Source organism: Petaurus breviceps, unplaced genomic scaffold (genome assembly GCF_028583685.1).
Source record: "Petaurus breviceps papuanus isolate PSGF00001 unplaced genomic scaffold, PetGlider_PUasm1.0 90845, whole genome shotgun sequence".
NCBI lineage: Eukaryota > Metazoa > Chordata > Mammalia > Diprotodontia > Petauridae > Petaurus > Petaurus breviceps.
In genome coordinates this window covers 5,247,592-5,274,531 of record NW_027187359.1, presented here as the reverse complement: position 1 = coordinate 5,274,531, position 26,940 = coordinate 5,247,592, and the positions used below count along the sequence as shown (strand labels likewise).

At 45.4% G+C, this 26,940-nt stretch overlaps 1 protein-coding gene across 4 annotated transcripts in view; it reads left to right on the top strand.

The window, feature by feature from the left end:
* DNMT3A (DNA methyltransferase 3 alpha) overlaps positions 1-26,643 on the top strand; it is a 151,103-nt gene extending 124,460 nt beyond the window's left edge. For 3 of the 4 annotated variants that reach the window (XM_069071992.1, XM_069071991.1, XM_069071994.1), the window contains 15 exons: positions 193-300; positions 1,382-1,538; positions 1,953-2,108; positions 2,239-2,283; positions 3,389-3,468; positions 4,388-4,500; positions 4,745-4,928; positions 5,181-5,265; positions 6,868-7,013; positions 8,305-8,395; positions 8,605-8,753; positions 11,129-11,229; positions 16,220-16,289; positions 17,046-17,164; positions 18,626-26,643. In XM_069071992.1, the coding sequence (XP_068928093.1) occupies positions 193-300; positions 1,382-1,538; positions 1,953-2,108; positions 2,239-2,283; positions 3,389-3,468; positions 4,388-4,500; positions 4,745-4,928; positions 5,181-5,265; positions 6,868-7,013; positions 8,305-8,395; positions 8,605-8,753; positions 11,129-11,229; positions 16,220-16,289; positions 17,046-17,164; positions 18,626-18,767 (1,746 nt within the window). In that variant the 3' untranslated portion in view covers positions 18,768-26,643. The remainder of the gene's footprint in view (positions 1-192; positions 301-1,381; positions 1,539-1,952; positions 2,109-2,238; positions 2,284-3,388; positions 3,469-4,387; positions 4,501-4,744; positions 4,929-5,180; positions 5,266-6,867; positions 7,014-8,304; positions 8,396-8,604; positions 8,754-11,128; positions 11,230-16,219; positions 16,290-17,045; positions 17,165-18,625) is intronic. The other variant, XM_069071993.1, reaches the window with a different exon arrangement.
* The last annotated feature ends 297 nt before the right edge of the window (positions 26,644-26,940 follow it).

Sequence of the window (26,940 nt, the reverse complement as noted above, 5' to 3'; positions counted from 1 at the left end):
CTCCAGCCCTTAGCCTGGGGGCAGATGGAGGTGGGTAGTGTCTGAAATTTGAATGGTATGGGAGCAAGCGATCTTTTAACAATCCTTGCTGTTTCCTGCATCCTTTCTAATTCAGGGTGATGGTTTGTGGTCTTCCAAAACCTCCAGAATTCTTGCCCGATCTTCACTCTGTTGACTTGGTGTTTCTATCAGGTTTGTGTTGAGAAATTGATGCCACTGAGCTCCTTCTGCAGTGCCTTCCACCAGGCCACATATAACAAGCAGCCTATGTACCGGAAAGCCATCTATGAGGTCCTTCAGGTGAGTGTCAGAGGCTGAAAGGTGAGAGGGAGGGAAAGGCCGGAAAGTTGAAGTTGGAGGGTAGGAAGGTTGGTGACTGGTAGAGAGAGAATAGACCTCTCTTAGATCTTAAAGCATCTAGCCAACAAGCTGGAGTCCATTCATAGGATCCCTTGAAGAAACGAGATCTATTAGTAGGTAGTATAGAGAAGAAAAGATTGGGGAGAGGGGTGTTGAGGGTTAGGGAAAAGTACTTGCTATCTATCGTTTTCAAGTATTTCAAGAGGCATGTCATGGTAGAGAATGCTCAATCAACAAGTATTGATTAAGTGCTGACAGTGTACTAGGTTCTGGGGATAGATACAAAGCCAAAAGTGAAATAGCCCCCTAATCAAACAGATTAAGTTAGAGTCTTTTCTATTTTTGGAGGGGAGAAGGCAAGGCAATTGGGGTTAAGTGACTTGCCCAAGGTCACACAGCTAGTTAGTGTTAAGTGTCTGAGGCTGGATTTGAACTCAGGTCCTCCTGACTTCAGAGCCAATGCTCTATCCACCACGCCACCTAGCTGCCCCTTAGACTTTTTTCTGTTTGGCCTTGAAGGGCAAAGCCAGGACCTATGGATGAAAGTAGCTGTAGATTTCAGCTTACTGTAAGCAAAAGCTGGCTAATCATGAATAGTGTGTCTAAAAGTACAATGGATTGCTTTGAGAGGTAGTGAGCTCCCTGCCACAAGAGATCTTCAAGGAGAAGCTAGAAGTTGATTTGCTGCAGATGTCAAAGAAGGGATTCATGATTTGGACCAGGGTTGTACCAGATGACCTCTGACATTCCCTTCCAACTAACTCTAAGTCTGTGGTCTGTGAGGCCCTCTGGCTGCAGTCCCTCCTCTTCCCTTCACCTCACCCCCTTTCTACTCTGTTCTTCCTCAGACATTCTCCTCCTTCACTCCACCTGATCTGTGCTCCGCCCGTCCCCCTTCTACTCCCATATCCTGGCTATGTCCACTCCCACTGCTCTCCTCTAGTCTGGCTGTGCACCTGCGATTCTCTTCCCTCACTCCAACCTGGCCATGACGCTTCCCCCCTAACGTGCTGCCCCACAGGTGGCCAGCAGCCGAGCCGGGAAGCTGTTTCCGGCCTGCCCTGAGAACGACGACGGTGACACAGCCAAGGCCGTGGAAACGCAGAACAAGCAAATGATCGAGTGGGCTCTGGGTGGCTTCCAGCCCTCTGGCCCCAAGGGCCTGGAGCCACCAGAAGGTAAATGCCAGAAGCCCAGGATACATGCTCCAGCCGGACAGAGCTTGAACTAGGCAAAGGATTGGGGAGAAGGGGGGGAGGGGTGGGAGCAAGAGCATGCAAGAGAGTTAGCAAGCGAGTGAGCACACACATGCTTGGAAACCAGTGGTAGCTGCCATAGCCCTCCTCCCTTTCTGTAATCAGGGCAAGAGCTTGGTAGGGAGATCTGGCCCAGTGGGGACCTCAGGGCTTACCTTGCTTCTCCTGCTTCCACCCTCCAGAGGGCTTGGACATTAGAAAATAGAGCTAGGCCTGAGACCGTAGCCCAACCCTAGCTAGGACTGGGATGGTTAGAGACCAGCTTTGGGTCTCATTGATCCTTACTTGGCATTTTGTTAGCCAGTAACCAGCTCTTCTACCCTCCGCCCTGTACAGAAGAGAGAAATCCCTACAAGGAAGTTTACACTGACATGTGGGCCCCAGTAGAACCTGAAGCTGCTGCCTATGCCCCACCTCCACCAGCCAAAAAGCCCCGAAAGAGCACAGCGGAGAAGCCCAAGATCAAAGAGATCATTGACGAACGCACAAGAGGTAGCGGTGACCGCAGGGTGTACTGCCCGCTGGAGATGGTCAGGAGGGGGCTGGAGGCCACAGGACGTGGACAGCCACCAAAACACTTTCCACTCTTTGACCCTACCTTTGCTTTTTGTTATCTCTGCAGAGCGGCTGGTATATGAGGTGCGGCAGAAATGCAGGAATATTGAAGGTGAGTGAGTGGATGACATGTCTTCCACCATCTTCTGGGCTTCTTGGGGAAATCCACTTAGAAGGTACTTGCTGAAAACCCAATGTATACAGCTGCTATTTATAGACACATTGTTTTACCGGGCCTGCAGGCATTTACCCATTCATTTAGGGAAAGGTGTCCATAAATGTCCTTGTTACCTCCATATAAATCCCCCTGTTAATTGAAGGATAGGGAAGGGCAGAGCCCAAAGTGTGCAGGTCTTCTTCTAAGTCCCTAAGAATTAGACTTCAAAATGTAGTCCTTTGCTTTAGTTCCTGAAAGAGAGGAGAGCCAAAAATTCTGGGTTCCAGAACCGTAATCCTATCAGACTATCTGAAGTAGGCCAAACCCTTCCCTATCCCAGTGATTTGTCCTCAGAGTAGAAAAGTCCCCCCCTTTCCCAGCTTCTAGGGCTGTTGGAAAGAGAAGCCGAAGAATGTAACTGCAAAGCTGACTTCTTTCTATACGGTTGTCTTGAGTATGATGGTTTTCTGCCTCTAGACATGTCAGTGCATCCTACAGAAGCTTTATGAGAGGAGGGCTACTTTTGTTATTTGGCTCTCCCCTGCCTTTTAAATGTCCTTTTTTCATTATGAGCTTAATCATAAACAAACATGAACGTTTTAGTATCAAAGAACAAGAGAATATTGTATATGAAACAGCTTTTTTTCTTTTTAATTTTTAAAAAGTGTATATTAAATTTGACATGGTAATAACAATATTGTCCTCTTTGTGTTCTATGGGGCCCTTTTAAGGCCGAGTAGGATTGCAGATGGGCCATGGATGAATTCTCTTGATAACCCGAGTTTGGAAATGCTGCTTCTTAAAGTGAATACTCCTTTATGGCTTTGTTTTTATTTCTAGTAGACATTGCTGCGCCAGAAGATAAGAATTGGAATCCTAGATCTAGGGAACAGGCATTTTCCCCTCTGGTGCCCTGGAGAACTTTTCCATCTCTTTCATGACCTCTCATCTACTTCATGCATCACATCTTTCTCCCTTTTCCTCTTGACATGCTGAGCCAGACTGGGCAAGGCATTAGTCAGATCCCACTGAGACGCCTACCTGCCTTATCTGTCCTCAGACATCTGCATCTCCTGTGGGAGCCTCAACGTCACCCTGGAACACCCCCTCTTCATCGGAGGAATGTGCCAAAACTGCAAGGTAGGGGACCAGGAAACAGGTGTTGCCATATTGCAAAATTCAAGAGACTCTTTTCCCTACCCCAGAAATGTGGTTTCTTACTTTCCACACTTCCTAGTCTGTGGCAGGGTTGGGTAAGGGGCTATGGGCCTATTTTCAATGATGGGAAGAAGATGTGGGAGCATGAAGTTTCTCCTGTAGGGTTGATAAAGATTCTGCCCCATCTAAGACTTATCTTACCCTGTTATTTTTTTCCTTTGAAAAATTTCTTTCCTTAATGTCCTGCATTCTCTTCTATTGGGAAGCCTGTTTCTTGGGCTGTCCTCACCCCAGGGCTTTGATGAGTGTAGGACAGAAGGAGAGATTAAGGGAAAATGCTAAGGAAGCAGGGTGACTGAATAAAGGATAATTAGCTGACCAGCCCTCACCACAGGTTTCTTCACATTGTTTCCAATTAGAGCTAGAAGGTACTTTAGAGGCAAACTTGTCCAACTCTGTCATTTTGAGGTTATCTTGACAGAATCAAGAGAATAACTGGCTTTCCCCTTGCCCTGTCAGCCTGGATTGGACTTGGGGGCATCATAGAATCACAGATTTATTTCTGAAAGGGACCATAGAGGCCGTCTAACCCAGACTCATTTGAGAGGAAATTAAAGTCCAGAAAAATTAAGAGACTTGGCCACATTAGCCAAGGGAGCAAATAGCTGAGCCAGAATTTGACCTGCTCTTCTGACTCCCAATTAGTAGTCTTCCTGTTGAACCACACTGCCTCAGTTTAGTGCTGGCTGAAGTCTCCCAAGTGAGGCTGGCATGTGAAGCTCAGACCAGTGCTGGGCTGGGAGTTTGGGTTCTGGGCCTGCCTTTTGCCCTAGTTTCCTGGAGGTCGGGGGAGCTTGCCCTGATGCTGGTGCTTCTTGGGTTTTGTCTCTGACGCTTACAGAACTGTTTCCTGGAGTGTGCCTATCAGTACGACGATGACGGCTACCAGTCATATTGTACTATCTGCTGTGGGGGCCGAGAGGTCCTCATGTGTGGGAACAACAACTGTTGCAGGTGAGGGCAGTCCCTGAATCCCCAGCACCAAACACATATTAGTCTGGGGCCCCAGTGCTTAGCGTCATGTCCCTCAGACACACCTTGCCCCCAGCTAGCTCTCTTGCCACTTATGATCAACCAACACTCTGTCCCAAGTCTGATGCTTTTTACCTTGTCCATTTCATTTCCAACTCTCTGCCCTAGGATTCAGAGAAGCCGGCAGAGCTAAACCATCTACCTTTCTTCTTCCCTGGGGTCCCAGGTGCTTCTGTGTGGAGTGTGTGGACCTCTTGGTGGGACCAGGTGCTGCCCAGGCAGCCATCAAAGAAGACCCCTGGAACTGCTACATGTGTGGGCACAAAGGCACCTATGGGCTGCTACGGCGGCGAGACGACTGGCCATCACGCCTCCAGATGTTTTTCGCCAATAACCATGACCAGGAGTTTGTGAGTGTCCCCTGGGAGCCTCTTCTCCCTTTACCTTCCTATGGACAGTCAAAGCTCCCACCCTTCCATCTGGGGCTCTTGGAACCAACCTGAGCTCAGGAATTAATTGGGGTTTGTGAATCTGAAGATTTTGAGGCTGAGGTGGGGTGATTCTGGCTATTAAAAAAATAGGCAAACGTTACCTGAAGGTAAACCTCTTTTTAAAAGTCTTATACCCCAAAGTTTACTTAGGCTCTTGTGCTTCTTACTTAGGACCCTCCTAAAGTTTATCCCCCAGTCCCAGCTGAGAAACGGAAGCCAATCCGGGTGCTGTCTCTTTTTGATGGAATTGCCACAGGTGGGTGAGGGGCCAGGGTCTTAGACACTGGGAACCCTAATTTCTTTATATGGATTTCACAGGGCAGGGATTATAAATATGGAGTTGCAAGAAAACTTACAGGTCAACTAGTCCAAACCCCTCATCTTGCACATGAGGAAACTGAGGCCCAGAAAGGTTAAGTGGCTTGCCCAATGCCATTCTGAAACTAGTAAGTGGTAGAAATGGTATGTTTAAACCCAGGACTTCTGATGCCAAACCAAAGTTGTTTTCCATTACACTGTGATCACTCTTCTTTTTTTTTTTTCTAATAGTACTATATTTTTTCCAATTACTTGTAAAGACAATTTTTGACATTCATTTTTGAAAGAGTTCCAAATTTTTCTCCCTCTTTCTTTCCCCTCACCAAGATGGCAAGCAATCTGATACAGGTTATACATGTGCAATCATGTAGAACGTATTTGTGATCGCCCTTAAGATAGAAGTATCTATTCTCAGAATTTTCATCTCTTCATAAAGAGTGGGAAAGAGGGTAGGGAGACATCATGATCCTACTATTAACTACCACTCCCTGGGCAAGCTACAAATGCCCAAAGATGAGGATTCTGGGTTAGCTATTACATCCTCCACACTGACATGCTATATAAACGTGGAGGGGGGCGTTCCCTGACTAGTCTTCTTCTGTTTGAATAATGTTAATAATATTTATCTAGCATTTAAAATTTTGGACACTGATTTACATATATTACAGCAACATTTTGAGATAATATTTATCCCTATTTTATAGCTGAGGAAACTGAGCCTCAGAGAAGTTGTAAGGATTGCTCATGGTTACACACAGGTAGTAAGTGTTAGAAGCCAGATTTGAACCGGCATCTCCCTGACTCCCAAATCCATCACTCTTTCCTTGTCAATCTTTTTTTTTTCCCTTTTTTTTTTTTGGAGGGCAATTGGGGTTAAGTGACTTGCCCAAGGTCACATGGCTAGTTTTTGTGTTAAGTGTCTGAGGCTGGATTTGAACTCAGGTCCTCCTGACTCCAGGGCTGGTGCTCTATTCACTGCACCACCTAGCTGCCCCCAGCACTCTTTCCTGTATCCGCTGTGCATACCATACTGTTTCTAAACTACTTTGAGGCCTCAGAAATGGACTGTAGATCAGACTTGTCTTAAGATATTCTCTCTAGAGCTCAGCTCCTTGGGGATGAAGCTACACAATTGGGAGTAGTAATTCTAGGTCTTTGGCAGACTCAATTTCAATTTCAATTAGCTGGAGGCTTTTGCCCCAGGTTGGACATGTCCTACAACAGCAGGTCCCTCTGAAGCACCATCTAGTATGCTATTCAAACAACCTGGTCATCTCACTCCAGCATCTGACCCAGCTCAGCTCAAACTAATTCAAACTCAGAGTGTATGGTAAAATCCTTGCTCTGAGTGGCAGCTTGGTGATTTGGACTTCTTACAGTCCAGGGCTTTGGGAATAGCCCTTGGCAGTATTTGAGAATGGAGAGGGTGGGAAAGACACCAAGCTAGGAAGACTGTGTTCAGGCCCATCTTTGGACCAGTCTCCAAGTTCAAAGCCATGGACAACAGCCAATGGTAGTGTTCTCTGCTGGCTGACCACAGGCCTGTTGGTGCTGAAGGACCTTGGGATCCAGGTAGACCGCTACATTGCCTCAGAGGTGTGTGAGGACTCCATCACTGTGGGCATGGTGCGGCACCAAGGGAAGATCATGTACGTGGGGGACGTCCGCAATGTCACACAGAAGCACGTATGTCACCATGCAGAGGAACCCCAGCTGCTCTCTGTCTCCTTTCCTTCTATTTGCTTTTTTCCATTTTCCCCTAATTAAAAAAAAAAAGCAAACAAACCTTGTCCTTTCTACTCTCTGTCCTGTCTTTCTGTCCCTTCTTTTTGGGGGGTAGGGAGGGATTTGGACCCGTGACTTGAGTAGTATAGGAGACACCCTCTACCGTTGCCAATCCAGTACCGTCCTGCATCTTAGTCTTCAAGAATATCCTTGACCATTGGGGCTAAGTGACTTTCCCAGAGCCACGTGTCTATTATCTATCAGAAGTGGGACTGGACCCAGGGCTTCCTAACTATTCGTCATGCTACACTGCTCCTCTGCCAGTTGTTTTTTTTACCCTTCATCATCTCTCCCAGTCTGCCTCCTTGAGGCCTTTGGCAGGTAGGAGTTTGGTCAAATACAACAGGACTAGACCAAGGGAACTCTGCTGTGCCTTTATTGGAACAGGGTGGAAAGGGATTGTCCTGGTGGAGAGAGAGTCCTGGGATTATAGATTAAGAGCTGGGAGGACCCTTAGTGGCCATCCAGATCAAACACCTCCTTTTACAAGGGAGGAACCTAAAGCCTAGAGACGGGACTTGCTCAAGTATCAGGCAGAGCTAGGATATGAACCCAGGTCCTCTTAAAATCTAGTGGTCTTTTCACTATATATACCACGTTCAGTAGACTTAAACTTAGCCAGATGTAAGAGTCTGCATAGAGTTGGCTCACAGTGGAACAGTTTAACATTTTTCACTTTCAGGAGCTTTGACAATTAATGTCTCTTTGCTGTTAAAATGACCAATAATGCAGATCAATAGTCCTAACCTGGGCTTAGAAGTCCCTTGGATTTAGATAAAATGAGATCCTGGGATCATTTGACCATAGATCCTGGGTTGCAAAGGGACTTGAGGGGGCCAAATCCTGATGTTATGGAAAGTGATTTGTCCAAGGTCACACAATACCAACAGTAAACAGTAGGGAGATCTGGTCTGATTGGATTTACCTGTATTGCCTGCCTGGGACTCACGGCTGTCTTATTTTAGAATCCACAGATCTTAAGGTCTGGACAAACAGGCATGGATTTGATGTCCCTCAAAGGCCTAGTTCAAAGTGGGAGGATTAGCCCCTTCTGTTCCCAGCTGTCACTGGCTCCCTGGCCAATGCAGCAAGAGTGCGCTCTACCTCTAGACAGCCCCTCATGTCATTCAGAACGTTGTCTCTTCTCTGTTATGCAGCTAAAGGCTCATCGTTGCATCTCTCTCCTTCACAGATACAGGAATGGGGTCCTTTTGATCTGGTGATTGGAGGCAGTCCCTGCAATGACCTTTCTATTGTCAACCCTGCTCGGAAGGGTCTTTATGGTAGGTGGTCCTCACTCTGTTCATTTCCCCTGGAGTACTTGTGTTCTCTGACCTGGGATTCAGCTGTCTCTCCTTCTGTGTCTTTGTGTCCTTTTGACCTTTATCCCCAGTCCCAACAGCCTCTGCTGCAGGCCCTAGCTTTTCTCTCTCTTTTAATGTTTGACCCTCCCTTGGGTCCCAGTCGATAATATGGCTTTATGCTCTTCCAGAGGGCACTGGACGACTCTTCTTTGAGTTCTATCGCCTTCTACATGAGGCCCGGCCCAAGGAGGGTGATGACCGCCCCTTCTTCTGGCTCTTTGAAAACGTGGTGGCCATGGGGGTCAGTGATAAGCGGGACATCTCACGCTTTCTGGAGGTGAGGCTGGTTACCTATGCTGGCTTGGCTAGCTCTTGGATAGGGTCCTCTCCTACCTTGGGCTTTATCTCGTCCCATTCCTCAGAGCAAAAGCTGGGGGAAGGAAACAAAGATTTTCTCCTTTGCAATGGCGGGTGAGCCTCATTGCTAAGGGCTTGCTAAGACCTTTTCCCAGAGAACTTCATGAATTTTCTCTTTTGTTGATTTTTGCTCGTGCCTCTGGAAACTTGTCACAAGAATTGCTTGACCCTAAGGGGTAATTTTGTGGTTATTGAGGATCATAAATTGAGAGCTGGGCATTAAATTAGACCTTATTTTACAGATGAGGAAACTGAGGCCCAGATAAGACTTGCCCAGGGTCACATAGCTAATAAAGTGTCCAAGCCAATTAACCAACTGAACCCTAGTCTTCCTAACTTACAAACTCCCAAGTCTTGTATTCATTTTGCTGTATTCCCTACTCTGTTGCCTACATCAGGAAGGACCAACCAAACCATTCTTATTGTCAAAAAATTAAGGCAGAATCAAATCAGGCTTCCATGGTCAGGGTGACCCATAGAAATTGCTTTCTTGTCCCTCATTCATCTTCTTAAGTCCAAGGCTTTTCTGCTGCATAATCTGGGATTTTAGTTGGACCAGAACAGATGAATTAGGATTCACTGGGTGGTTGTTGGGGTGCTTTACTTGAAGGATGGAGACTTGTGGGAGGGGAGGCATGGGTATTGACAACAGAGTTGCCAATGTAAATGTGACTTCCCCGTTGTGTTATTGTTGGCACGTGTTGCATTCTTATGTTGTTCATTCTCTTCACCTTATTCTAAGTGTAAGCAATCTGGGTGGCACCCGTTATCACTGGGCTGATCCAACCCTCCCATTTTACAGAGAAAGAAATTCTGAATAGAGGAGGTTATATGCCTTTCCCATGGTCCCATAGTTATTAAGAGCCAGGATTCAAACCCTTAGCCTGGTGGAAAAAGAAATACTGCCGGAGCCAGTGGGTTCAAATCCTGATTTTGACCCTGACTGTATGTATGACCTTTGCAAAGCAGTTCACTATGCTGGCCCTCAGTTTTCCTCATTTGTCAAAATGAGGAGGTTGAACTAGACAGCCTCTGGAGTTCTCTTCAGTTTTCGATTTATGAGCCTGTGATCCCACCTCTCTAAACCAGCTATCTGATGCCAAACCTAGTTTTCTGATGGAAAGTATTAGGAAATAGTGCTTATGGCAGATCCAACGTGCCTTGGTTTTCTTGCAAAGGTGCATTGAAGATAAGTAGAGTAATATGATTCTGAGATGGTGGAATTTTTTTGAGTTAGAAGGCACCTATTATGACCTCTGGGTCATAATTTTTAAGTTGAAAATATGGATGCCCAGAGAGGTGAAGTTACACAGGTAGTAAACACATCCTAGTTTCTCTAACTTATTTTTGATCCCAGTAATTTTAAATTTTGATATATCATATACTCAACACAGGCATTCTTTATTCAACTCTGCCAAGCAACTAGGATAGATTCTGGTGATAAAAATACAAAAAACGAGACAATCCCTGCCCTCAGAGGATTGTATTCTATTGTGGGAAACAACAACAAGGTAGATATATAAGTATGGCTTATACAATATAAATCTAGGTTGTGCAAATCTAGGTTAGAGCACTGGGCCTGAAGTCCGGAAGACTTGAGTTCAAATATGACCTCAGACACTTATTAACTGGGCAAGACACTCAACCCTGTTTGTCTCAGTTTCTTCATCTGTAAAATGAGCTGGAGAAGGAAATAGCAAACCACTCCAGTGTCTCTGCCAAGAAAACCTTGGGGGTCACAGAATCAGACACAACTGAATAACAATAACAGCATACAATATACACTGACAAAATAAAAGGTAATTCTTGAGTGGGGAGAAGCACTAGCAGATTAAAAGCAACCAGATATTGACTTTGTCACCAGATAGAGATTTATAACTGGAAAAGTCCTTAGAGGATGTCAAATCCAATACACTCATTTTACGGATGAGGGAACTAAGGAGAGAAGTTAAGTGACCTACCTGAGGGTCAAAGCTGAAGTGATCTACCTGAGGTCAGAGATTAAGTGACTTTCCCCAAGGTCATACTGGAAGCAGATAGCAGGGCTGGGATTTAAACCAGTGTCCACTGGCTTCAAATCTTCCCCTGTACCAGCCTGTAGTAATGACAGCCTTTGATCTTTCAGTTAATCCTGGGTTTTCCTAGAAGAGTAGGGTTCTGGTTCTATTTGGGGACTGAGGCTAAAGAATGTCCAGCAGGAGCGGAAGCTGCCCTGCCTCAATTTATGGCTTGGAAGGATTTTGTCAGTGGTCCTCACAACCCTCCTCACTCTTTTTCCTGTCTTCTTTCTTGTAGTCCAACCCTGTGATGATTGATGCCAAAGAAGTGTCAGCAGCACACAGGGCTCGCTACTTCTGGGGTAACCTTCCCGGTATGAACAGGTTGGTGAGAGCAGGGTGAGAGCACCAGCACATTTGGGGTGATCTGCATGGCTTGGAAGGGCTCAGGGCCCTTGGAATGAACTTTGCTTCCCTCCTCCCTACCCACACCTCAGTTTCCCCTCCCCCTCTCTTCCCTAATCAGCAAGTGTTCTAGCCTCTTTCCTTTTTATGTCTGCAAAGGACAAGGGGAAACAGGGACTCACAAATGTTACAGCACTTAAGCCATATTCTCAGCACACAGTCTGATGGCTTGGTATAAATCATTGTCCTCTCATTCCAAGAGCCGATGTTTTTTCTAGTAGTGAGGCTGATTTTGTGTTGATTGAACCGTATGTATAATCTTGTTAAATGAGGTGGTATGTAAGGTGCTCTGCAAACTTTAAAGGGATTGGACCTTTGATTCCTTGGTATGAGGGACTCACAGGTGAAGAGACTCTCTACCAATGCCAGTGAAAGTTACCATCTTGTCTACAAGTTATAGTCTCAAAGAGTTGCTAAAGTGCTGGAGTTAGATGACTTATCCAAGGTCACTCAGCCAGTATGTGTTAGAAGTGGGTGGGACTTGAACTGAGGTCTTCATGGCCAAGTCTTTTATCCACTATACTGGGCAGCCTCTGAAAACCTTAAAACTATATAAATGTCGGGTTTTTTTTTTGGGGGGGGTGGGTATGGGGAAACAGCAGGGGGAAGAGTCTAAACCTATGATTTTATCAGTCTAGGGAAGACCCAATGTGGGAATTCTTCACAGATGGTTAATGGCTCATGCTTATATAACTAGTTAAACTTTTACCAAGTACTTTATATACATTATCTCATTTAATCCTCACAACTCTGTGAGGTGGATGTTATTGTCTCCATGCCCATTTTACTGGTGAGGAAACTGAGGCCCAGGAGGTTAAGTGCCATGCTCATAGTCACACTGGTAGTAAGCATCAAAGTCAGAATTTGAACTAGGCCCTCTGCCTCCAGAGGGGTCATTGTATCATGTTCCCTAATGAGAGCCCATAGTACTATGAGCACAGACAAGATCGTGGACATTTAGAGTGGCAAGGAACCAGAGGCCACTGAGTCTTTGCAGCCCCTTCATCTTACAGATGAGGAAACTGAGGCTCAGAGAGATTAAATGACTTACCAGAGTTCACATTGGTAGTAAAGAGCAGAACTGAAATCTGATTTCCTAGTCCTCTCCAAACACCATCCATTCCACTACACCATGAGATTTGCCTGGGACATCCAGAGGTTGTGACTTAACCTTAACCATGGTTGCCCTGCCTTCAAGGCTAGCCCTCTGGTGACCAGGCAGTACTACCTTTCCTTGGTTCAGAGAATCACAGACCTAGGGCTGGCAAAGACCTCAGAGGCATCTAACCCCAGCTCCTCAGAGATGAACAAGGCCCAAGGAGTACAGATGTCTTGCCCCAGGTATCACAGGTAGTTGTTATTATTACTATTTCTTCTCCTCTTCCTCCAACATAGGTGTCTACTGAGGTTGGGGCCAGCTGTGAACAATTAGTACCTTGGTACTTGAAAGAATTCTGCTTTAATCCATTAGGGTTTCACCTCTTTGGCGGCCCTAGACCAGTTTTTTGAAGGATTTAAAACTTGTATTTGTACAGATGAAGATAATTTGTGGTCTAGAATGAAAAGCACTTTCAGTTTCATTGCCAAACAGGTCTTGTTCCTTCTGTGTAAGATGTAAAAAGATATTTTGATGCCTGGGGGGGACGGGGTGGGGGGGGCACACCTGCTGGAATTTGCAATTCAATGGGGAAAAAAAGATGGATCTCTTCCCTCAACTTGTCCACCTTCACGACCTACCTCTCACCACACCTCTTGGGAAATGTTTTCTCTTGCCCTGAATTTTCTCCCAACCAGGAGAGGCCTGTAAAGAAATTGGGTCAATCTCAATACTGGTACCAAATATTCACATAGCCCTTATTTGGAGGGGGCGACGCTAGCACTAGTGTGCTGTAGATTTTGTCTTCTGAAGGCCATGCAGTGCTGTCAGCCTCATTGTGAGTCTTCCTCCCTCCCTTCTCCAGTCTCCTACAACACAACAGTGACTTACTAGAGCATATGGGATGGAATGACAGAGTTGCTCTGTGTGTGTGTGTGTGTTTCCTATTCCTACTCTGTGCAGGGTATTATATGCATGTATCAATGCTTTGCTTGTGTATTTGTGAAGTCTCTGTAAACTTACATGTGGTTGGCATGTAAACCTACATGTGTGTAGCACACATATTTTGTATGTACATTCCCTCCCTACCCCCATCACTTCACTGGTATTCCTCAGTTACCTGGGAGTCAGTGAATGTTTTCACTGAGGCTCTACTTTTTGCTGCCTTTGGGAGCCTGGTCCTTCAGATGCTATAACTGTTCCCCAGACTCCTGAGTTGCCAGTGACTGCAGGTATCATGAGTCCTGAACTATGCTGGGAGACCAGCTCTCACAGGGGGACCAGGGAATTCTGTTTTTATATCAATGAACTTTTTTTTTTTTAAAGCAATTGGGGTTAAGTAACTTGCTCAAGGTTACACGGCCAGTTATTTCTGGGTGTGGTGCTGAGTATCTAAGCCCGGATTTGATCCAGGTCATCCCGACACTGGAGCCAGTGCTCTTACTCGCTGAGCCACCTGGCCCCCCCAAGCAATTGGGGTTAAGTAACTTGCTCAAGGTTACACGGCCAGGTGTTTCTGGGTGGGTGCTAAGTGTCTGAGACCGGGATTTGATCTCCAGGTCTTCTCAACACTGGAACCGATGCTCTTACTCGCTGTGCTACCTGGCCACCCCTATCAATGAACTTTTAAGAACTTATGCTCCAGCCCATTTTTTATTTTTTAATTTAAAATTTTTTTGGAGGGGGGACAGTAAGGCAATTGGCTAAGTGACTTGCCCAAGGTCACACAGCTAGTGTGTCACGTGTCTGAGGCTCCAGCCCATTTTTTAAGTCATTCAACTAACATTTATCAAACTTCTACTGTGTTCTCAGGTTTGGGTTACAAAGATAGAAATAAAACTAATTCCCTACTGGACTGGGGGGAGGTAAAGGGACAGTGATAGATAAGTGAATACTAAATATGTATAAAAAGTGTTTGGAGGGCAGTGTGATTTAATAGAGAGGTGACCTTCTAGCAGGGAAGATGTGGGCTTTTCACACATACTGACTGTGGGATCCTCAGACAGGATGTGGCTGTTTCCCATTCTCCGATTGCTCTCCTTAAGACTCAGAATGAACACTCCCTTCTCCTGGAGTCCTTTTCCAGCCCTCCCCCCCCACACACTACCTTGCTTTGTAGGGTTATTTTGCATCTAGTCTGTTCATTCTCAAAGAGGACCATAACATGCAAGTGAATTAGATTTAGTTTGAATTTAATTAGAAGACTGTGCAAAGTCACCAGCCTCACTTTCTCCTCTTGAACCATCTGGGCCCAGTGGCAAGACATAGATCAAGACGACTGAAGATCCATGATGCAGTGGGGGACCATGGCCTTTTTAAGCTAAGATCTTTTCCCAGTCTAACTGAAGCAAGACCCATTCAGTGATGAAGGTTAGGCAAGAAATCATCTAGTCTGTACCTGTTTATGTATATATTGTCTCTACCATTAGTATGTAAACTCCTTAAGAGCCAGCACTGTTTACAGTAAGAGCTTAGTAAATGCTTGTTGATCTGATCAATTGACGCTGGACAAGTCACTTTATTGCTCATGGCCCAGACAAATTTTTTTGCCAAACAGGAATGGTGGAGGAAGTGGCCTACCCTGAGCTCAGTACATGAAATCACAGGTCTAGTTTTTAAAAAAATGGAGAGCCAGAGTATAAGGTTGCCCTTTCTCCACCTCTACCCACCAACCCTACCCTACCCCTATTCCACCCCCCCCCCCAATCAAACCCTCCCACGTATGTGACCAAAAAAGCCAAAGGCCAAGTTGGACAGTGACTATTTCTGCCCCCATCAAAAAGGAATCATCTGTTTACCAGAGTAGTTTACCAGATGGACAAAGATTGGTCATTACAGTGCTTCAAGGATTTTCTATGTATGGGTTCTTTTCATTTACATTATGTTAGGCATTTTGTCATGGGATCTTAGGTGTCTGGACTAGATGGTTGAATCATGCAATCATCAACTGGATGGGACCTGAAAGACTTATCTAACTTGCTATGTTTCATAGATAAGGAAACTGAAGCCGAGAGAAGCAAGCCAAGACACTTGCCCAAGACCAAAGGCAAAGCAGGGCTTTGGACCTTCAGTTCAGGGATCTTTCCACCGTACCATCTAGAATCTTATTATCTGAGGACAAGTTTTCAGGACTGTTTTCTTTACCTAGAGATCTTAGGAGAGTGTAGCCTGCTCCAGCTGTTTGGCTCACAAGGAAATAAGCCAGCCTACGGTGTCCATTCCACTCCCTGGGGGGCCTTTCACCTAAGGCTGGGGACCAGTTAGTTTATTTATTAAGCACCTCTTACTTACTAGAAGAAAAGTGTTATGTAGACAGCCTGGCATCCTGAGGACCGGGTGGGTCAATACTGTCTTATTCCTTGTATGTCAGTGCAAGAACTGAGCAAATAGAAGCAAAGGAGAGATTAAGAGTTAGAGTGTGGGTGCTGGTTTGCTCTTTGGTATATGTATTCACAGGATTGTGAATGCATGTGTAAAGTTCTACATTGAAATAATCTTATTTAAATTTTCAACTCATTTCATTAACTTAAAACAGGTGCCCTAAAGTCAGCACTTATTTTTTTTTTTAACTCTGGGAAGTACATTTTAAAATCCTGTGTTTAGCTTTCTAGCTTTCACAGGGCCCATCTGCTGATGTGCAGATGGGCCAGTGTGAGTATCTCTTATGTAAGCCTTAGCACCAGCCCTTAGCGGATTTGTACAACTGTTTGACCCGTTGGTGTGTGTTGTCAGTGTTGTGAGTCAGGGGACTGGCTTCAGGAGTCTGTGTGTGTCAAATGGCTGTGTCTAAATCTTCCTCCCTGTTGATTGGCCTCTTCTATCTCCTAGGCCATTGGCATCTACAGTGAATGATAAGCTGGAGCTTCAGGAGTGTTTGGAGCATGGCAGGATAGCAAAGGTGAGGGACCAAGCATCTGTTTTCCCTCCTGGTAAGCCTGGACTGGTCAGTGGGTTAGAATGGTGTTTTAGAAAACTACCAGCTCTGGCGGAGCAGGAAGGTAGAAGTAGGGCCACAGAATGTCTGCCTGGAAAATGGGATGATTGGCGGGACTGAAGTGAGGTGCCTGGGACCAACTAAAGAACAGCCACGTGATCTGCTCTCCCTGTCTTTACATTCATGGTGAGGACTAGCCTGTTTCTCTGTCATTCTTTCCCTCTGCCTCCAGAGTGGACGTTGAGTACTGGATGAGGCTTCCTGGCCAGAGCTTCATCTGCTCTCTGTCCAGGTAACTCAGGTTCCAAGGTCACCAGGAGCTGCACGAAGCACTTTAACTGAGAATTTGTTATTGGAGTCAGCATTGCCAAGCATTTAAAGAACTTTTAGTTCAAGGTACCTTGGGCGTCTTTGTGCCTGGGGCAGAAAGCAGTACCCTTCTTTGACCTTCAAGTTAACACATTGGAGACCAGACCTATTTGTCTGGAAGCAGAGCAAGACAAGCTAAAACTAGGAGCTAGCTGGACTGGAGTTAAAGGTCAAGGCCAGCACAGGAGAGTGGGAAGAACAGGGAGGGGTATGGAGGGCCAGGAGGAGTCAAGCTCTCTGCTCAGCCCTGCATCATCGGAATCAGAGGAGACTGGGCCAGACCTCAGCAGGCTCAGAGCAAAGCAGTAGTACCAAGATACTCACACCTCTTCTCTGCTTGGTGTTTTCTAGTTCAGCAAAGTGAGGACCATTACAACTAGGTCAAACTCCATCAAGCAGGGCAAAGACCAGCATTTTCCTGTCTTCATGAATGAGAAAGAGGACATCTTATGGTGCACTGAAATGGAGAGGTACCCTCTCTCTCTCCCTCCTCCTTCTGTCAGATTTCCTTGGGAGGGGAGCTGGTATGTGGGGGGGGAGGGGGATGGACAGGGGTAGCGAGGGTCTCAATTCAGAAAATGGTCTGGCTCTTGTGCGTCTCCTTCTTAGATCCAGTAGGTCTGACCTAGGCACTGGCAAAGCTGAGATTTCCAAGAAACACATAGGGAGATAATAAGGTTCATTTTCTTGTACTCTTTACTGAGTATGGACTCAGCTATCGGAACATAAATATGGACCCTCAGGAACAAGGTGAACTTTTATTGGGAAATCCTAGAGCAGGGCAAGATTTCAGAATCTTAGTTATCTTAAGGGAGGGGAAAAGTACAAGGGGAAATAGCCCAATATACATTACTATGAAAATAATACTAGTACTAATCCAAATGCCATGAATCTGTCACCTAAGAGAGACATATGGCAGAAAGGGCTTTAAAAACCCAAGGGGGTCTGGGTTCAAATCCTGCTTTGACTACTTACCATTGGTGTGATTTCAGGCAAGTCTCACATCACTTCTCTAACACTTGGCCAGTGTCTAGAATACAGAAAATGTTTAATGCATGTTTATTGACTGGATAACTTTGGGCCTTGAATTTCCTCCTTTAGACCACGAGGGCTTTAGACCCTAAAGTGACCTCTAAAATTACTCCCAAGTTTAGGTTTGTGATCGTATTATCAGAGCCTCCCAATAACCTGTATTGGTTTAATAAAGTTCATTTGATCACAGGATTTGTAAGATCTTTCAGAGTCGAGATTATTTCATTCCTTTATTTGTATGCCCATACAAATTTTGAAGTTACTAGATTTTTTTTTTGGAGAAGGGAAGGCAAGGTAATTGGGTTTAAGTGACTTGCCCAAGGTCACATAGCTAGTAAGCATATCAAGTGTCTGAGGCTAGATTTGAACTCAGATCCTCCTGACTCCAGGGACAGTCCCCTATTTATTGTGCCACCTAGCTGCCCCAAGTTATTAGATTTTTAAGATAGATTCATAAAGGACCTTAGAAATCACCTTGCTCAACCCCCTTGTTTTACAAATGAGGAAACTTAGTAACTCCGATGGATTAATGGTCACTTGAACAAGTAGGAAGGGGCAGAGACTAGTTTCCCACAGGTCCCCTGACCTCAAAGCCAGTGCTCATTTGGAAAGTTAACTTTGGGAACTTGAGACACAATAGCTTTGGTCAGCCCAGACCAAAATTCTCAGAAATTAAATTAAAACTGCAGGCTGGCTGGCTGGCTGGCTTGTGCTTGGCAGAGATGTGTGTGTGTATGTTAAGTAGTATTTCCCAAAGTGTTTCATATACCTTCTGTTCACACAATCCTCAAAAACTGTGGCATGTATTCTGATTACAGATTTGCTGAGTTATGTAGGATTGAAGAAAGGGACCTCCAGGTTCACCCCTTCCTTCCCTTTTTGTCAATATCTTCTTTTAGGGTCTTTGGCTTCCCAGTCCATTACACGGATGTCTCCAACATGAGCCGTTTGGCAAGGCAAAGACTGCTAGGCCGGTCATGGAGCGTTCCTGTGATTCGCCACCTCTTCGCCCCCTTGAAGGAATATTTTGCCTGTGTGTAAAGGGACATGGAAGTGAACTGGGATAGTGACATCTAATCAAAGCAAAACCACCAAGAATGAGAGGATGGAGAGAAGCATCAGCACCCGGAAGAGAAAAAAAGGAATTTCAAACAAACAAACAAAACACAAAAAACCACCACAGATGCGAAAACATCCGCAAAGGCATCGCCAAGCAAAAGGGTTGGACGTCATCTCCTGATTTTTCAATGTTAAACTTTGATCCTATTTAAAAAACAAAACCAAGCTTCCCCTCCCCTCTTTATTATTATTATTATTAATATTATTATTATTATTTGGGTCAAACATTTTAGTTTTCCACTCTTTCCAGAGGGGTTTTCTGTTTGTCTCAGTTTTGGCTTCTCGCTGTGACTGAAATAAGAGGGTTTATAATTTTTTTTTTTATGCTGTAAGAGGAGGAGTAGGAAAACAGGGAACTACAGCAAAAAAAATATTCAACAAAATAAAAACAGCAACTCTACCATGCAGAGGAGAGAAAGGGGGAGGGGGGGAAAGAAATATGTTATAGAAATCTATCATATATATATATATAATGTGTATATATATATATTTTGGGGGGGGTTGTTTTTTTTGTTATTTGAGTTTTTTTTGTTTTTTTTCTTTTTTTTTTTTTTTTTTTGGCTTGGGTCTGATTAGATTAGGAGCACAAGCAGGAACAGAAAACGAGGGAGACACTCAGTAGGGCGGCGGCAGCCAAGGTCACCTCCAGCCACTGAGTGGTATTTTACCAGCACCATTCCTGGTGATACAAAGTGAAACCCAACTAGCAACAAGGAAAATGAAAACATCCACAACAATACACTTTTATACAGTATTTCAGGTGCCTACCCCACAGGAAACCTTGAAGAAAATCAGTTTGTAGAAGCCGCTGTTACCTCTTGTTTACAGTTTATATATATATATGATAGATACAAGATATATATCTATATATAAAAAGGTACTGTTACTACTGTACAACCCGACTTCATAATGGTGCTTTTCAACAGCGAGATGAGTAAAAACATCACCTTCCATGTTGCCTTATGTGCAAAGGGTTTTAACCAAGGATGGAGAAAAGGGAGAGATGGTCTTTTTCTTTTTTAAAAATTGTTATTTTATGTTATTTTAATTTTGTAAATGGTGAAGAAAGGGGGTTAGGAAATAATCCCCCATATTCCATTTCTCCCTGCCAAAAAGGGTAGGGAAGAGGTTAAGGTTGAGGGTGTTAGACAGTGAGACGCCCTAACAGGAGACAACCTTTCCTGAGTCATGCAATAATTTTTTTTCTAAATTTCCCAAAAGGAAAACTCCCTGGGCTAGATGGCAGGGGCAAGGGAGGGCTAGGTTCTCAGTTCCCCTACTTGAGTCATTCCACTGACTCCGGAGGATATCTCATGGAGGGGCACAGAGACCATCCAGAGTTTGGGGATATGTACAGCTAAAACCCCATCCTGGAGGAAATAAAAAAACATACAAAAAGTACTGGTGCTTTTCTGTCTAAGTCGCCTTTTGTGTGTTCTTTTATGAAAAACCACCTCCCCCCTGTCCTACCATCTGCCCTTTCCCTGCACAAGGCAGCCCCTAACCCCAGGGGGAGTGATGTTTTTGGTCATCTCCAAACATAGGCTGCAGTTTTATACTGCAAGGCTGGTGACTTGGTTTATTATAATTGTTGTTATGGTCCTGATTCTGATTATGTTTGTTTAAGTTTTTTTTTTCCTTTGGAAAAAAAATGAAGCCCAGTACTGCCCTCCCTCCTCCCTTTAGGTTAAATACCAAGGTGCAGGGAGCAGGGTGGGGAAAACAGGGTGCTTTTTTTTCTTTTTTCAGTGGCTTCAGTGCCCTAAGAATCCTGGCTCCCCCTCCCCTCCCTTCTCAGGCCAGGCCCATAGTCCCCTTTGTACAGTGCTAATTTGGCAGCTCACCAATCCCTGAAAGTCTGCCTTCTGGAGTTCCGTCACTCCTCTCCTCCTTCAGCTTTCGCTTTGTTCTTCTCAAGTCTAAGGAATATCAAGAGTTGGAGGGAGGAAGGCTGGGGCAGTCTCTTTCTCTTTCCTTTTAAATGTGATGTGAATTGTACGTGTGGTTCCTCCTCTACCCCTCCTCCTAGTACTTGGTCTGATGATGGCTGCACTCTTTCATCATCTTTTGGGGGTTTTGTTTTTGTTTTTTTGTTTTTTGTTTTTTTACCTCGAGTCAGCCACGCTTCAAGTCCTGTTTCCAGAGACTTGACCCACTTCCTACTTTGGCAGACAGGGGCCCGGTGGCCTGGCTGGGCAGTAGGAAGAGGAAACACTCGGTGGCTCCAGGGTATGAGCCAATGGGCAGATGCCTGCCTCGATAGATGGGGTGTAGATATGTGGCATATAGAGATATATATTTTATAATGGGAGGGGGGATGGAGCCTCCTGGGACCTGCAGAGATAGGAGGCACTCTCTAAAGTTCAAGGTCCCATATTACCATCCCCAGAAGGATAGGACCTCTGGTGATAGGCACTATATAAATACATAGATAGGGACATATATATGAAATATAATGCAGGGGGGAGAGGGGGCAGATGACTTAGTCTTGCTAAGCCTCTACCCTTCCTTCTCTTTCCTTGCCACAGGCATAGATAGCCCCATACAAATCAATCTATCTCTTACATACAAACATACTTCTACACAGTTACAGCTGCACTGTTATATACACACAGACATAACCTTTCCCCAAGATCCAATATTTCATGGAGTAGAGCCCCGTACAACCACTTACCTCGACCCTGCTATCCTCTTGAATGCAGTTAACCTTTTTTTGGGGGGGCTCTCCATGCCATCCAGGAGCTGTCGAGTTCCCAAGGTGCTACAGGTGGTAGGGGAGAGATTGGATCAGCTGACATTTTAGCTAAGAGACACCCCCATCCAAATGATAGCCTGCACTTCTCTTTAATGCTTCCCATGAAGTATGGGAAGGTCCTAAGCTAGAAAACCCTGGATCCCAACATCTGATTCCAAGGTGCAACCCAAGTCAACCTTCTCATCCATCTTTCCTGGCTTTCCACTTAGCCTGAGGAACTTCTTGGAGGAAATAGGAAAGAGCCTTGGGCCAATACAAGCAGAGCAAGTGGGTGGTGGGGGAGATAGATGCCTGAGTAAGGCCTTTAAACACCACAGCTAGTGTCCATCCAGGACAATGTCCAAAGGCTCCTGCTGTCATTTGGGCTGTCTGGACCTTTGTTCCCCAATAGTCTAGACCCAACTTCTGTTTAAATTGGCATCTAATAACTACACTAAGCTACCCATCCCTTTAAGTCTAGGGATGGCATTGTGACTGGTGTTGGATGTTTTCTCCTCTTGGATTATGACTGGTTTTCCACTGGAGATGAGTTTGGTGTTGGGTTTCCTATCTTTGTGGTGCTCCCCTTTATTTCCCTTCTTTATCCAGCTGGGCTTCACTCCCCTCCCCCATCTCACCCTGGTTTGGGAGGCCACCAGCACCACTCTAGGAGTGGCTAGTGGAGGAGGTGGGCTGCTCTTGAGTAGTCCAAGGTGCTCCCTCCCCTCACAGCCGACACTTGTTTCCAAGGTCTTCCCAGTCCCAGTGTCTTCGCTGTGCCCGACTCTGTGCCAGCAGGGCCCTCCCAGCTCCTGCTCACCAACCCTTTGCTCCTCAGCACCAAAGCCTCTTCCTGGCTCCTAACACAATATAGTCTTGTCCGTTTCCCAGACTTGTGCTTAAAAACGCTGAATTTTTAAAAAAACTGATCTGGATGGACTTGGGCTGAGCTCATATTAGCCAAGCCTTATGCCCTTCCCAGTGATATTGGTGTTAAAACCTAATTAAGGGAAGAGGGTTCTTGGTAGCCCTCCAACCAAGCATGCTATCCCATCATCCTATGGGCTAGGCTTTTAGGTTTGGGGACAGTCTCGGGACCCATATCCCAGCCTGGAGATTTTTCTTTAAGGATGTGGTCCTCCCAGAATGCATTCTGCCCTGGAGGGGGTTGATTTTGGATTCCTTAGCCCCTCCAGGGGAGAGGACTTCTCCCTACCTTTTCTTCTATTCTGGTAACCAGACTACGCTTTCTAGATGATGGCTGTTCAGAAGAGAAGTCTTGGAGAAAGGGATTGTTACTGTGACTATCTTGGAGGCTTGGTTTTCAGTGGCTAACTTTCTTATTCCACAAGAACCTAGAGAGCAGAAAGTTCTGATGGGAAACATACTACCTGGCAGGAGAAAACTGTGAACTTGGGTCATTTGGGCCAGCCCTGGATCTGGCTGAATAAAGTACTGGGCAAAGTGGCTTTGGGAGCTGCTTGTACAAACCTGCTACTTCCAGTCAGACCAGAGCAGAGGCTGGCCCAAATGACCCATGAGTCTGTAATTGACAGGGAGCATCAAGATAGGGGTACTTGGTTGAATGTGCTGAGCCTTGATGTTGCAATGAAGGTGCCGCTCTGGGAGCCTTCCATAAGAAGTCACTTCCCTCAGGCATTTGCAGGCTCCTCTGGGTTACTGTGTTGAGTAGTGGTTGCAGGTGGTAACAAAGCACCTTCCAGAGGAGAGAGTGAGTGCCTTGAAGTAGGGAGATGAAGCTCCCTAAGTTCATAGGGAGCCCTGTAAGTTCAGCAGAGGGGAGGGAGCATTCCCAGCTCCATTCATGGGGAACAGGGGGGAAGCTGGGCTGTAAGGGAACAGTGGTTAGTAGGAACTGCAGAAAGGGAGGGGACAGGATTCGACTCAGAGTTGTTCCTACCATTTCTGTCACTTCCATGATGCTGCATCTGTCAATGTTGTAGAAATGAGGGCTTCAGGGGACAGACCAGCCACCCTGCCAGTACTTGGTAGGGCACAGTGCCAAAGAATGCAGCTGTTGACTGAGGCAAAGAGCAAATGAGGAAGTTGGGCTGCTGCTGAGAACCCAAGGGGCTTTATGTTAGCTGGTATTAAACCCTCGGATAGGGTCAGGGTGAGTGAGGGAAATAGATAATCTATATGTGGTGGTGGTGGTGGTGGGGGTGGGGGTAAAACAATAGGCAGATCCAAGTTTCTGGATCCAGCCCCTCTTAAAAACCCAAGATAGAATAGGGGTGCTGAGTTGCCACTTCTGATCTCCTTATACCTGAAAGCAAATGCCTTTTTTTTCTTTTTTCTTTCTTTTTTCTTTTTCTTTTTCTTTTTCTTTTTTTTTTTTTTTGCAGCTGAACATCCCATTGGAAAGCAAAGTTGCTCATGAGGGGGGCTCCCAAGGATAGTTTCTGGCACCAAAAGAGCAGGTGTTCATATGTGACTGGCAGAGTCTTGAGACTTTGGTGGGCTCATTGAATTGGCCTGGGTTACGTGCTGTGTCTAGGTAGATCCCAGTGGGAAGGTACTGCTTCTTCCCCTCAAGCCTTCAGAGGCACCTCCCATATGGAGCAGCCAGCTCTCTTCTCTTACTTCTCTGGTAGTAGGAAGATCCAGAGTTAGTGGGGAGGTACCCTAGATAGGAATGCAACCCTGGCTAAGAAGACAGTCTGGGAACTACAATTGGGAGCAAAAGAAGGAAGCATTTCAGCTGAGCCATTTGGGAACGTTCTTACAGGAACACTGCAATCATTAGTTTTCATATCTTAGATAAGTAGTTAACTATATGAGATTCTATATATATATATATGTGTATATGTATAAAAGTTGATTTTGGATGCAGTTTTTAAGAATTCCTGTCATTGTTATGCCTGGTGCTGAGCTTTGTTTGGGGCTGGGGTCTCTCAAGAGCTGTTTTCAGAAGCCTTCCCAGGAACCCCCTGGAGCTAGTGTAGGGTTGGACCCTGGCCCTCATTGGGGCAGTGGTACTGAAACATCTTGGATATCATTTGGGGACGGGGGGAGGGGGGAGGGAAGCATTTTCAAGTCTTGAAAACATTCTGAAATGAACAGAATAAAACACACGCCAGAGACTTCCACAGGCAAAGCTGACCTAGACAGCAAGCCTGCTTTCCCCCAGGACTTTGTCTGGTAGGATTTCCGTTCCTACCCCAACCTGGTGCTTTGGTCCTGGCGGATCAGTCATTTGACCTTGTTGTCAGGCGTCCTCTGGTATGGTGGAGATGTTAATCTAAATGACTAGCAGGTACTGCCCTTGTTCAGTGAATAAATGGGGTGATGGGGACTCCTTGGGTTACATAACCAGGCAGGAACCCAGGTCCTTTCTCCAGTACCAAGTAGGACAAAGAAGGTTATCAGGGAGGGGGCTTCCCATTTTGTCATTCCCTACTGAGACTGTGGATTCATCAGGACCAATTGGGTGAGAATTCCACCCACCCAACTGTTCTGGGTGACCATGGTTGGTGGACAACCCCAGGGGTATCTGGAAGGGGAGAGACAGCTAAAGGATACATAGCACAAAGGATCAACCCCACTGCCCTAAGCACCAGCTCTTAAATCTTTACATTTTGGTAAAGGAAGGATGGGGATGAAAGGGAAGGGAGAGAGTCTACTCATTCCCTTGCACCTGTTTTTCAGAAATGCCAACTAAGGTTGGCCTCTGGTGGCCTCTTGCTTAGCTGTGGCCCCAAAAAAGTGGAGTTTTGGGGCAGGGAGGAATGGGCGACTCAGAGGCAGTGGGGTCAGGGAAGGTCCCATGACTAGCATCTGTGATTTGCCAATTTGTGTCTCCCCAACCCCTCCCCCCAAAAGGAGGCCAGTAGGAATGGGCAAGTCCCTGTTGACTCCAGTAACTGGAAATTCTCACCTCGGATCAGCCCATATTGGAAGGGGGTAGCTTTACCTAACGCTAGATCAAGCGGTCTCCAGCCCCAAACCTGGGGAGATGAATAGGGAAATTGGAAACATGTCACAATTCATTTTGTAAAGCAATTTTGTTGAACAGCCCTAGATGTCAACAAAATGAGAGGGAAAGAAATGCCTAAATTCCTTAGAAGACACAGCGGGAGTAGGTGAATCAAAAAGGTGCTAAAAAAAACAAAAAAACAAAAAAAAACACATTTTATTAAAAATATATATTGTTAAATTAAGTCTGCTGTCTGGACAATGACTGTTTGTTTTGTTTTCTTGTAGTGGAGTTTAAAAGAGACTATTATTTTACTCTGATATATTATTATTAAAAAGGCATTTTAACTTTGTACTTGAAAACTAAATGAGCGATTTCATGTGTTTTAGCTGAGGCATTGAAGTAGCGGGTGCTTACCTATTTGTGGGAAATCATGTATTCATACAGAATAAACTCTGTAGAGGATTTGGTTTAAAAAACAAAACAAAACAACAAAACTCTTACTGTTACAGAGATCTGGCTTTGGCCCCAGAGGCAGAGCGCTTGATTCCACATTCCATGCAGCTAAATGCAGGACTTTTGTTTTTTTCCCAGACTATGCGGTTTCTCCCCCCATCCCCACCCCCAACTTTGTTTTTCTAAAAGTTCCTTATTTCGAAAAAAACAAAAACAAAAAAGCCCACCTTTTCTTCTTTCTGTTTTGGTTTCAGCATCCTTCCATTATTTTTGTTTTATTTTGTTTCAGGTCGCTTCTCTATTTATTGACAATAAATAGTGTACATTTCACAGTCTGATTCTGCGACATCACAGGGAGAGGGCGTGAGTGAGAGGATCCCGCGGGTAGGTGGTTGGTGGTTGGCGGGAGCAGTCCCTGGCCCTCTGCCCTCAGCCCTCAGCCCTCCCCTGGTGTTCTGTTGTATCTCTGTGTAAGTGATGCTCGTGACATAGCTGTTTATGAAATAATTAAAGAGGTCAATGCGTGCAGCAGATGTAGAGAGTCTGTCAGTTCCGCCTTCATCCCATTTTTTGGTGCCCAGAAGAGTATAATAAAGATCCTTTCTAATGTACTTGTGCTGGAGAACACTTGAATAAATGGACTGTTTTTGTGCAAAAAGAAAAACCGAAAATCACCGGAATAACGTCCTTTTGTCTTGCGGCTCTTTCTTGGATATAGTTTGGTTCCCCCACCCCCGCCCCCTGCCACAGGCTCCCATTAGCCTCTTGGCCTATGTACATGATACAAATTGACACACTTCCTGTTCACCTAAGGTTCAATTTCCCATCCACCTGTTAATTCCAATAGGCCAGCGTATCTATGCTATCATTTGGGTGGGTGTTGCCTTCCAGCACTACAGATCTTTAAGTCATTCATGCCAGCCCATCTTATGTAATTCCTTCCCCCTAAATTCATTGCAGCAGCTTCA